Source organism: Neolamprologus multifasciatus, chromosome 23 (assembly GCF_963576455.1).
Source record: "Neolamprologus multifasciatus chromosome 23, fNeoMul1.2, whole genome shotgun sequence".
NCBI classification, from domain to species: Eukaryota; Metazoa; Chordata; class Actinopteri; order Cichliformes; family Cichlidae; genus Neolamprologus; species Neolamprologus multifasciatus.
In genome coordinates, this window is record NC_140460.1 from 6714921 (window position 1) to 6726952 (window position 12032).

At 37.3% G+C, this 12032-nt stretch overlaps 1 protein-coding gene and 1 long non-coding RNA gene across 3 annotated transcripts; one reads left to right on the forward strand and one right to left on the reverse strand.

The window, feature by feature from the left end:
• Positions 1–380: 380 nt before the first annotated feature.
• Positions 381–1766, forward strand: LOC146490872 (uncharacterized). Its single transcript, XR_014872515.1, has 3 exons — positions 381–537; positions 701–881; positions 1254–1766. It is a non-coding gene; the product is annotated as an uncharacterized LOC146490872 (long non-coding RNA).
• A 4105-nt stretch (positions 1767–5871) lies between these two features.
• Positions 5872–11886, reverse strand: LOC146490873 (cytochrome P450 2J2-like). Of its 2 annotated transcripts, none has more exons than XM_085152382.1 (9): positions 11621–11886; positions 10384–10520; positions 10144–10274; positions 9447–9607; positions 8688–8864; positions 8392–8530; positions 8111–8298; positions 7792–7933; positions 5872–6293 (listed from the first exon to the last, which is right to left on the reverse strand). In XM_085152382.1, the coding sequence occupies exons 1-9, from the start codon at positions 11819–11821 to the stop codon at positions 6118–6120; spliced, it is 1452 nt and encodes a 483-aa protein (XP_085008508.1). In that variant the 5' UTR covers positions 11822–11886; the 3' UTR covers positions 5872–6117. The 2 variants fall into 2 exon arrangements, with proteins under 2 accessions (XP_085008508.1, XP_085008507.1); XM_085152381.1 differs by having other exon boundaries at positions 10125–10274; positions 10358–10520.
• Between the last annotated feature and the right edge of the window lie 146 nt (positions 11887–12032).

Here is a 12032-nt window from a genome sequence, read left to right on the forward strand (position 1 = left end):
TTGTTCTTGCCGTCGCCTCGGCGCTTGACCCAGACTTTCGCTCTGTAGTTTCTTTTTAGCATAGTACTACAAAAAATTGTAAATCTGTGATATATGATTGATAAACGTAAAGGTAACTGTATAAATGTGTTCAATGACTTTGTTACTTTTAATGATTGGAGAGCACCCGCTTTGATTCGCACTCAATTCAAACTTTACGTTGCACGCTCACCTACCTTGCGTTTGCACCTTTTGTCCACACGTAAACTGCGTTTTATTATTTATTTATTAGTTTTTCGCCTCTCACTGCTTAAGCCATTAATCTTTCTGGAATTGTTTTTTTAAACAGATGCGACCTCACAAAAGATATTAGCTATGCTGTCAGACCTGACGACAGCTGCTAACGAACTCCGTGAGGAGGTCAGAGCCATCCGCCATCCCTGCTGAAATGAATCGGTAGATGCTGGGGTACTGCCTCTGGATTTGCCCTTGCACAACATTGAGGAGCTAAACAATGCAGAGGCAGCTCTTCAATCATAAGAGGCAAATAAGGCAATGGTAAGTATATAAAGGTTATGTACACTTTGTAACTATAAAGTGTAATAGCTGTCAGATGTGATTTAAATACATAACAACGGCCTGTTGATTAAACACACAAGCACTTGCATACACATTTAAGACATGAGACACGCTAATTCCATCTCTTAAAATGTGTCTATAGGTGAGACGCTTTGCCTTGATTGGAGGGACCACACTGGAGGTGCGAGTCCGCCGTGTAATGGCTTATGCCATTACAAATGAGCTGGCCTCGGTACTCAACTGGGCAGGGAAAAAAACCAAGGACCAGACAAAGCAAAAAATGGCATTTAAAGATACAGCGCTCTGCAAATGCATATATGGTGGTAAGTTTTACAGTTTTTTTGCTATATTACTTTGTCTTTCTTAATAACAAGACTTTCATGTCCGGTTAATCTGGAGATGGAGTCTTTGGTCTTTGGCTTGTTTAGTCCTCGGGTTGTAGTTGTACAGCTCGAGGACCCCATGTTTATTTTGTTTTAAAGGCTACACGGCACACCATGCTAAGACTTATCACTTTTTCCGCTCATAGCTCTTTGGGAATCAAATGCGGCAGTTTGCAGATTTACGCCTGGTGACTTTCATGTTTATCAGCCTAGGAGTTTACATACTTTCTCCCCGCTGAAGACAGTTAACAAGAGCTTATTCATGTGCTCTAATTCACTTTTTTTGTTTGTGTGTGTGTATTTTTTTCCTAGATGGCCTGACGCAGCAGTTAGGGGCAAACTCTATGTCCGAGTTTGTCTTTGCACAAGCAGTGCAGAAATGGCTCCGATACGCCCCAGATCGTTTGGGTGGTGCAGGACGCACATCATGCATCCCCATCCCAGAGTAAAAAATTACAAACTTCTGTGAAACATATAAATGTAAATAGGAAACTGTCTTTTAATAAAGTATTTAGCAAACGAAACATGCCTATTGACCTTTTTTTGTTTATTTTTTTTCTGTTACATCACATGCAATGCTTTCTTATTTTAGGATATTAATATTGACATGATACATTGTGAGACATTTGTTGTTGTTTTTTTTTATAAAGGGTGTCCAATTTGAGGAATAAGTATAATTATGTGTTTAGGTGGTTTAAGTATTGATGGAAACATGCAGTAGTTTAGTATTGGTTAAAATACTTATAAAGAAAGGTAGATTTCCAGTCATGATTTAACTGTTGTTTTAATAAAAAGCAACTGTGCGAAAGAGGTGGAAAATCAACACCATAGCTCAACAGTGTTTCAATATCAGAATCTGACATTGTTTCAATGTCAGGTTTCAACATTGATTCAACATCAAAACCTGACGTTGTTTCAACATTAAAAAAGGGTGCAAGAGTGACGTTAGGTCAACGTCACACTTCAACGTTAGTTCAATGACGTCGCCTGATATTGACTCCATGTTGTTTCAATGTTTCCTTGCTATCTGGGTTATTACCAGAGGACGTGGAAAGATGCTTTCAAAATAAAAGCGCGTGGTTAAGACTTAACCAATGTAAAATTACACTACATCTCTAAGACACTCTGTTACAACTGTTACACCTGTACCAGGTGGTTAAGAAAAATCGGAGTTGTAACAGTGTATGAAGTTAAGAATATTTAGGGCTACGTTTAGGAGGAAACAGGTAACAGTGCTTGTTTCAGGTCTTAGACACATAGTGTGCTTTCAGTGTAGGATTATTGTTTTTGTACATTTATTGAAAACACCTGAGAAATGAAACTTTTACCTTTTAATTAAATTTAGAAAGATTATGGCTTTGTTTTTCACTGACTGTCTACTTTGTTTTTTTCTCAAAAAATTATGTAATATATTTATTAAATATTTCATTCACAAAGATCTCATTTGTGATTTAAGCACGATCAGTTTTTGAGCAGTATATTTCAGACCTCTACTGGCCTGTATGGTTTACAGTAGTTGGTATTCTTCTTCTGTCGACCTTTGGGTTCTTGCCATAATTACATAACATATTCAGAGCCAAAGAAAACAACACACTCAGTGTGTGAAAAGTTTAAACCGCCCAGTAGGTTAAAGGCATTAGGTGCCAATGCCTTTAACCTACTGGGCGGTTAAGATAAGGTGCTTATCTTGAAACCCGAATCCTAATTTGGTTTGGAATGTGGGAAGAATAATGAAGAGAACTTTAAAGAAAAATTATTTAAAATGATACAGTTAACAAAAGATATCGGTGTACCTTTTATTCGAATGGATCGCTTTTATGTAAATACACTGTCTTAAGAGAATAGTGATTAATTGTTTAAAATTTATTTTTTTTAAAAAGGGGGGGAAACCAAGTTGAACTGAACAAGGGGAAGTTAAAGTAACAGAGTCGTTTGTTAGTCATTAAATGCTGCCCAATAATTAATCTCTATACAACAATTTGTTTGCAGGTTTGTGTATTCCTGCTATTACATTGAGGCAGACAGTTGCGCAAACTTCTTGGCTCGCGCCCCCAAATTGCTAGAACATTTGTGTAGCTACATTAGTCTTTTGCATCATCCAGCTGTATTGAAACACTCAAATGGGAATGATTGGGTTGTTGATACTGCAAATTCGTTTCCCATAACATTTGGATTTAACCAATAATATTTAGAACTGGCACATGTACTTAACATGTTTATGTAACCAGTAGCGGTTTTTGATACGGGCGACACGGGCGGTTGCCCGGGGCAGCATCGTGGTGGGGGGCGGCATCACGGGCATCCCAAAAAAAAAAAAAATTAAAAAAAATGCTCATACTCATGCTGCCCCGACATCAGCTAGCGCATATTGGGAATGGCATAGGCACCGATCGGTTTTCTATAGCCCATTTGCTGGGAGTAAGGGCGCCCTCCGTTTGCGAGGTGCGCCTGCTGCTTGCTGCACAGGGAGGAGAGGGCGGGGCGGCGGGGGATTCTCTGGCTGGCTGGAGCAGCATCTAATAACCAACTCGCAAAATAAAACAAAATAAAAACAAAACAACAAACACGAAAACACCAGACATCATGATACAGACTCATAATTTGCACCGATGTTTTTTCGAAATTCTATATGCGAGAGCCCTCGGTGCACCTGCTCGCTGCTGAAGTCAAAGTAAACTTGATTGTCATCTCCGCTACAGTCCAGTATATAGAGAGACGAGACGACGAGGCTCCAGTTACAGCAGTGCAAGTAAACAAACAATAAATATAAGAAGAGTAAGAAAATAAATATACACTTTAGGACCAGGGGTAAAGGGATCAATAACAATTTAAATTTTATAATTTACAGTTTGCTGATTTAAAGTCTCGCACACAACCCGTCGAAAGGGCAGGGGAGGGGGGCCGGCTGCTTCCAAATAGAGCACATTTCATTCATAATGCTGTAAATCCAAGCCCATTATGTATTCATGATTTGAATCCTGGGTTGTGTGAAATCCCAGAAATACACCTTAGACAAAGTGAATCTGTGAACTAAGGTGTAGGTGTGTTAGATCATGTTGTGGCGATCCTCGAGTTGGGGGATTTGTGTTCATACTGGAGTGCAAAATTAAAACCAAGATGGACAAGAAAAGTTCAAAACCATCAGGTTAGAAAAAATAGAAAAGAAGAGGAAGAGAAACGAGCAAAAGATGCAGGTAAGCAGATGTGTCATTGGATAATGGCAGGTCATCCTGAAACAATCAGAATCAGAATACTTTATTAATCCCTAAGGAAATTATGTGGGTTACAGTTGCTCCAAAAAGAAATGGTAAAAATAGCAACAGTAACAGACTAAACTCCAAACAATACATTATGTTACAGATTTTAATATTAATTAGTCATTGTCAATTGTTGACTTGTCCTGTTCTCATTGTATGGCGAATTATGATGGCTGTTTGGTAGCCGTCTGCATACTATGTATACTCTCTCTCTCTTCATATGTGTGTGTGTTTCTTTGGTGAAATTCAGTATGGTTCCGACAACAGTTTTATGTTAATGTATAATCCTTGATATGTTTTATGTGTGTATGTGTATGTGTGTGTGTGGGGGGGGGGGGGGGGGTGACTTTTAAGAGGTTTGGAGCTAAATGTGATACATTTTGAAGTTGTTTTCAGCATGCTTCAATTTACAATCAGCTCCATAGTAACCAGCTGGAAGAGCTCAACCTCCTGACTTGTTATTTACATTGGAATTCCCGAGAGGTCCTCAGTCTTATGTAACATGGTTGGGGCCTCCACTGAGGAGCTTATGTCCACACTTCATTGGTTTCTATGCTTGTTACACAAAAACTAGCAGCCATCCTGAAACTTAGAGGTGGAATATATGAAAAAAAAGTACATTTGGTACAGATCTTTTTATCGTTACTTTCCAAGCCATGTATGAATTTTGCTGGCTGGTGGATGTTCTGTTTTGTTTATTCTGTAAAATACCAGCAGCCTTAGTTCCCAAGCAGCCACAGGGCTTTGCCTTTTTCAAGAAATGTTTTCACTGGAGTTGACTTAAAAACAACGGAAGTTGCAAAAGTCCCTGTGTGATGGCTGCACTTACAGCCACACAGTGGTAATACCCACCATGTTAGGGTAGAGGCTTACAAGTAACATTGCATTCACATTTGTCTTTCTTTAAATATAGGAATTAATTTACAGGACAATAAATAACTGGTTTTTGTTTAGAGTTAATTCACATATCCACATAACACTGTATTCTAAAATAAGTGCGCACATTTTAGTTTACACTGTTATGTATGATTAATCTTTTGTTTTCTGAGTTACCTTAGTTGCAGCTGTTCCAGTCCCTTGATTAAGGAGCCAAGAGGTGGAAAAGGGGCGGAGCGAGTTTTAAAGGAACACTACAAATTGGTTCATGCCATAACTCGGGACCATGGGGGGGAATTGGAGTTCATTATGTTTGGTTTAGTTAGGTTTTGTGTGTTTTACCCCTTCTCCTGTTTTTGTGGGCTGATCAGCCACTATTTAAGTTTCCCCTTTGTCTCGTTAAGTTAGGTCAGTTTGTTTGAGTTATCAGTAGTGTTGTCAACTTTGAGTAGAGTTTTGTTATTTTGACCTCTTTTATGGGCCCAAGATTTTGATTCTTTTGGCATGATTTAACTAATTATGTTTTTTGGGTTAAATAAAAAATCATTTTTTTTGGACTTTAACCTGTGCCTAAGTTTCCTTCACTGCTCGGTCCATCACACCCTGATAAAAATACAGACTGCTTAAAAATTAAAGGAAAAACGTGAACCCTTGACTCCTTGTCCTAGGTTGTAAGTTTCTACAAGTTTCTTGCATTGCTTCATTAAGTAAAGTACTTTATACTCTAACAGTGTAGCGGTGTCTACACTTTTAGCTCTATACTACGTACAAAATGGCTCAGTTGAATTAAAGTCATGTCAGTTTTAATTCAGTTTTATTACAGCATCAATTTACAATAAGTTATCTCAAGTCATAAAAGGTAAAGACACTTGCAAATCAAATCAGAATTTGTCAGTTGCTTTAATAAAGTTGGTTTTCTGCTTCTATTACACTTACACTAAAGAGAGAGAGAGATAACATTCTTGAACATCAAAAATAATAGCAGAAGACAGTCATCGAGAGAGCAGAGAAACAGACATGCTCAGTTTAGGATAACTCATGCTCTAACGTGGCACAGCACACAGACGATAAGGTTTGGGACTGAGTGTGGCTCCCAAAATGAAGTCCAGACTTGGTTTCTCTCCAGCAGGTGCAGACAATGAAAACCTCTGCAGCAGGGAGGTGAAAAACAGGAATAACTCCATCCTGGCCAGCTGCTCCCCAAGACACACACGCTTACCTGAGAATACACAAGACAATTTTAATTAGTTAACATAAATTTCACTTTGACGCCAACTTATTAGAGAAGCTTTGGAACAACCTAAGGGTACATTCGAGACACTGATGCCCAACTGACAAAGAAATGTTGTAATAGATGGAAGATTTTTTTAATTGTTTTTTTTTTAATCTCAATAAATGAGGCACAAGTCTGAACATTAAAAGTCACAAATTTTTGCGCCTTGTCTTTTCACAATGTTACACGGTATGCACTTTTGAGTTGACCTACTCGATACATTAACAGACTACAGTGCAGCAGACTACCTGCTAATCTGTGTCTACTTCACCACTTTTTCAATTTATATTTAATTTGGTTAAAGGTTTTAAGATGCAGTCGTGATTGCCCTGTCGTTTGTCTGAACTTAGTTTTGAATATGCTGAAACCTTCAGTGTGACTCTTTAGAACAATTTCCTAAATGATTATTCTCAGAGAGCTCTGCAATATCAAGTTTAATTAATGCAAAAGTTTTGTTGAATCCATCCATGATGATTGCAGTTAATCTAGTTTATGTAGTTACACATGCAAAAAGGAGAATCAAACTGTGGTGTATTAAACACCTTTGATTTCCAATTTCCTAGCTGTTATTTTACTTGGTTTTGAGTGGTGTTATAAAAAATATACTGTAAATCAAATTAACAGAGAGAGAAGGGAAATATGGTTAAAGAGCTCTCTGATTACAGAATGGTCCCATAAGTGTAAATGTGGATTAGGTATAAATACTGTCTTCTTTTCAGCTAAATAAAACAACTGTTACTGAACAGTTAGTTAAAAAATTACTAAACTGCAAATTCAAAGCTTACATTCATCATTTTAATCACATATTGGAATTGTGTATGTGTTTTGATCAATTATGGTTTTTCATTTTTGTGAAATGTCCTTCAAAACAAACTAAGCTATACTAACTTTATGTTACTCAAATGTTGATGAGAATACTTGGTAGTTATGTGCAGGATAAACAGGTTAGTTTGCATTAATGTGATGAAATTACTGGTGCACAGTAGCTGTGGTGCTCCTGATCAGATTTAGGTTACATCAAGTGCAGCAGATATGAATTTGCATTTAAGATGATGATGCTTGGATTCATTCACTGAATTCCCACTTCATGTCGACTGTATAGGCCTAGTATAAAGATAGTATAAAAAGTATAGTGTCTGTGTACAGGCAGCTCGGGAAACTGCTGACATCTTGTTAAATTCACTTGTGTACATCCACAAAGAGCAGCAGGTCAGCTGATCACAGCCTGTAAGAAAACTTACTGAGGCTCATGTTAGAAATTACTGAGTTGTGATTATTGTTTAGGTGTGGCGGCAAAATCACCCTCTATCATTTACGTGACAGAAAATTGTTGCTTCAGTACCTCAACTTTTAGTGAAGTATTTTTTAACACAATTATCTTTACTTCTACCTAAGTAAAGAAAGTCTGTACTTTTGCCATCTCTGATTGTAACTAATAACTAACCTGCAGAAAAGGGAATGAAGGCCTCCCTCTTCCTAAATTTTCCATCCTGGTCCAGAAAGTGTTGAGGGTTGAAGGAATGTGGAGTTTTCCACATTGACTCATCGCGTAGAACAGAGTGCAATGTAGCCAAGATCTTAGTGCCCTGAAACAAAAACATTTGTTTAAATTATAGGACTTGAACTTCCCATTAGCTACAGTTCTTTAGCATCAAGCCTGCGATTTGAGTATCTCAGAATTATTCTTTATTCATTATTTATGGTCTTCTATCAGGTTAATTTGTTTTGTAAATACACACATTTGTTACTAGTGGATTGTATACCTTTGGGATTGAATATTTATCCAGAGTTGTGTTCTTGTTTGCCATGTGAACCACATTAAGTGGGATGATATTTCCCATTCTCTGGATTTCATGAATAACTGCATCAGTGAACGGCATGTTTTCTCTGTCACTTGTAGACGGCTGCCTGGATGAACCAACCACAGCATCTATTTCAGCCTGGACTTTCTCTGCACACACAGGAAACAGGAAAACAAGTGTGTTGCACAGTTGACTGAGCTCACAAACTATATATTGCTGGTAGATATTACTTATACACACACCTTGTATGTCAGGGTAGTGGATCATATATAAAAGCCCCCAGTGTAAAGTAGTAGTTGTGGTTTCAGTTCCAGCGCCAAACAGGTCCATGGTGCAAGCCATCAAATTTTCTAGGTAAAACCCAGAATCTCTATCTTCCTTCTATCAACAGATAATCATAATATTTGATTATTTGCATAGTGCATTATTTGCACACACACACACACTCACACACACAAAAATGATGGCACACTTTTAAATCTCATAAACCCATCTTTTATATAAGACAAGCAAGAAACAAGCACATTAAAACACTGACCTCTCCCATTTCTGTGAGAAAGGAGTCGATGTAGTCTCTTGGTGATGATGGGTCAAAGTTTTCCTGGTGTTCTTTGATCCTAGTTTCTACAAATTCAGCTATTTTCTTTATCAAGGTTAATATTTTCTGTTGTGATCCAGGCAGCCACCTCACCAGCCGGGGTAATGTGTTGTACATCTGCAGAGCAGGAAGACAGTAACCAGATTATCTGATTGACTGGCTGTATCAACAGCATTCATAGAGATCATTATTACTGTATTTTCATGTGTTCCACAGCACAGCAGTATCATTGCAGGAAAGGATATCTAGATGTAAATCTGAGTTACATTTTATTATTAGACTTCTGGTCTAATCTCTCCTCTGATCTCATGTTGTGATTAGTTTTATAATTACAACAGCTCTCCTTAAGCTGATGCATCCTCTATCTCAGGCCAGGTGGCATTAAAAAATGAATGGTTGAATTGGTTCTGATGGGCTCTTACAGGTGATGGATTGTTATTGTTATTGTTTTGTTGTAGATCTGCATTCAGTAAATTATCCTTTCTGGAGTATATTTCACTTGTTATGCAAAGTGGTGAAAAACAGTAAGTATATTTTCTCAAGCATTGTACTTTTAGTACTTATACAATTTCAGCTGCTCTCTTATTTTGAAGGGGACATCACAGCAGATAGACCTGTAGATTGATTTGGTACACATTTTACATCCAAGCTTGAGAGTGGAACTAGAAGTACATAAGCGTGTGAGTAAAGTTCACTCACCCGTACTGTCAAACTTCCCTGTAATCGAATAATGTCATTTATTGTCTGGAGAATATACTGGTACTGCTTGTCAGTGTACTCAAATCGATTGCCGAACACCAAACAGCAGATGATGTTTGAGACTGCATTATTAATCAGGTTCTTAGCATTAAAGGGTTTGCCTGGAAAATGAGAAGAAAAACACCTCTTAAATATACTAAAATAATAAATAATTTTTTTAAAAAAGATGATGGGGGCAAGCTACATGGCAGGGCTCAGTTGGGAACAAATGGGACCTAATTTTTGAAAATTGCAAGTGGTTCAAACATTGCAAAATGTACACAGTTCATGAGGCCTAGAAATAAACATTGGTGGATTAGAGAAAGATTGTTTCAAAACATAACAAATAATTGTTAATCTAAAGAAATAATTGGCGCTATATCAATAAAGCTAAAATCAAATGAACAGGATATAATGCATGTCAACACGTGGAGAAAAAGTGGGTACCGTTTGCTGTTTGGCTTCTAATTAGAACCTCTTGTTATAACATAAATCAGGTGATGAGCCACAGGTAAAGAAAAGTCTTTAGTACTCCGAATCCTCTAATGTCATATGGTATGCAGGGAGAAATTATATTTAAATTTTATAAAACATGAAAAACATAAATAACATGTCACTATATTGTAAAAAAAAATATGCCTTGGTGTTCTGGAAAAGCCTCTGTGAGATACTGGCACTCCTGCTGGATGGATGACTCCAGGGTCTTCTTCCCCAGACGAAAGTTTCTGAACGTGTGAAGAGCAAATCTTCTCTGTTGCTTCCAGGGATAACCATTTGACATCACAAGACCTTTTGGAAATAAAAAATAATAATGTAGACCTGATCTTTAGATCTTTAGAGGGAAAAATGCAACCCCTTTTATCAAACACTACCTTTATTCCCTATAATTGATTCAAATAAGGGCATAGTTGGGCGATCCATGAAGTCTTCTCCTTGGTGAACCAGGGCTTCTTTCACAAGTTTGTAGCCATGAACGACCACAATCCTACCACCAAAGAGTCGGAGGCTGAAAATGTTTCCATATTTCTCTGCAAACTGAACACAGACGGCATATTGTTGTTTTTGGAACAAGATACATTCGGAGGAGGCTATTTATATTTATCATTTCTACAATCAATACTTGTTGTTGTTTTTTGTTTACTAAATATCAGCACTGCTAAAATTTAGTCATAGTAGGCTGCAAGCCAATTGTCCTGAACAGCTACAGCATGAACACGAGTTCTTATAATTATTAAAATGTCACTAATGTCACTAAATGTCAGGTGATAGCCCATCTGCAATAAGGCCACTAAGTGAATATTCAGTTAAATAACTATAATTTTCAGTTACAACTGTCAGTTCAGGTTCAATCAACCTGTTAGGTTGATTGAACCCTTTACCCTCATGGGCACACGAGGACCGCTATACAGAGGAAGCCAAATATACACATGAATGCGACTAAAAATAATTAACCTTTTTGTCGTGATAATTTCACTTGTTAAAAATATTTGAATAGAAAGAAAAATAAATAACTATTTACAAGCACTTACAAGTACATTATACATATAACGCGTATTTGGTTAAACAAACAGTCCAAACTTCAAAAGAAGAACCCAAATTACTATCACAGAACCCATTACACAAATATTTCAAAAATTAACTTTTGAGAAATTGGAATTAGTGCATTGCTGAATGTAATTGATTAAAATGTTACAGATTAACTAATTTTATGTCTATAAACTAAAATATTACAATTCTAATGCAGTATATTTTAGGGTCCATTTAATTTATGAATTGTGCTAGATTTGTTTTTCTAGGTTGACGATTCCATTTTATAAATAATTTTATATTTTTACTTGTTATTGACCCTGTATGTAGGGCTTTCACAAGCCAGTAAAAGTTTGCTAAATAAAGCCTTAATCATTATATAGTTGCTTCAAGCCTCATGCAAGCTAAATAACAACTCTGTCTACTCCAGTGTAAATTATGCCTCCTTGCACTCCAGTGATTCATTTCACATGTTTGTTTCCTTTCACATTATTTTTCTTGTTTTATTACTAGTCAGTCAGCTGCAGGTGAAATCTGTCTGGTTGAATGAAGGTTTTTGAAACCTCAAAAGCAATAACTTTATTTTTTATTTTGGTAAGGACTCATACCTCTGTCAACTGCAGGTGAAGTCTGGTAGACTGGATACGATGAAGGACACCAATGAAAGGGAGAGCCCAGGGTCCAGGAGGAAAGTTTTTTGGCACTCTGTTCTTCAGAATATCTGTCAACAGTAGAAAAACAGTCAAAAATATTAAAATACTCCTGCCATCTATCCACTCCAAGCCGAGAAGATTGTATATCGACTCCATATCTTCTATTCAACTCTCCTGCTACAAGTGAACAGCAGACAACATGTCCAGGTATGTCAAGGTTCAACTTTGACATGTGTCTAACCGTTTTTCCCCACTCGGTGACACACCCGCCGGGGGTCAAACTCTGGTAATTGGTGATTCTGTTCTCAGACATGTGAAGCTAGAGACACCGGCAACCATAGTCAATTGTCTTCCAGGGGCCAGAGCA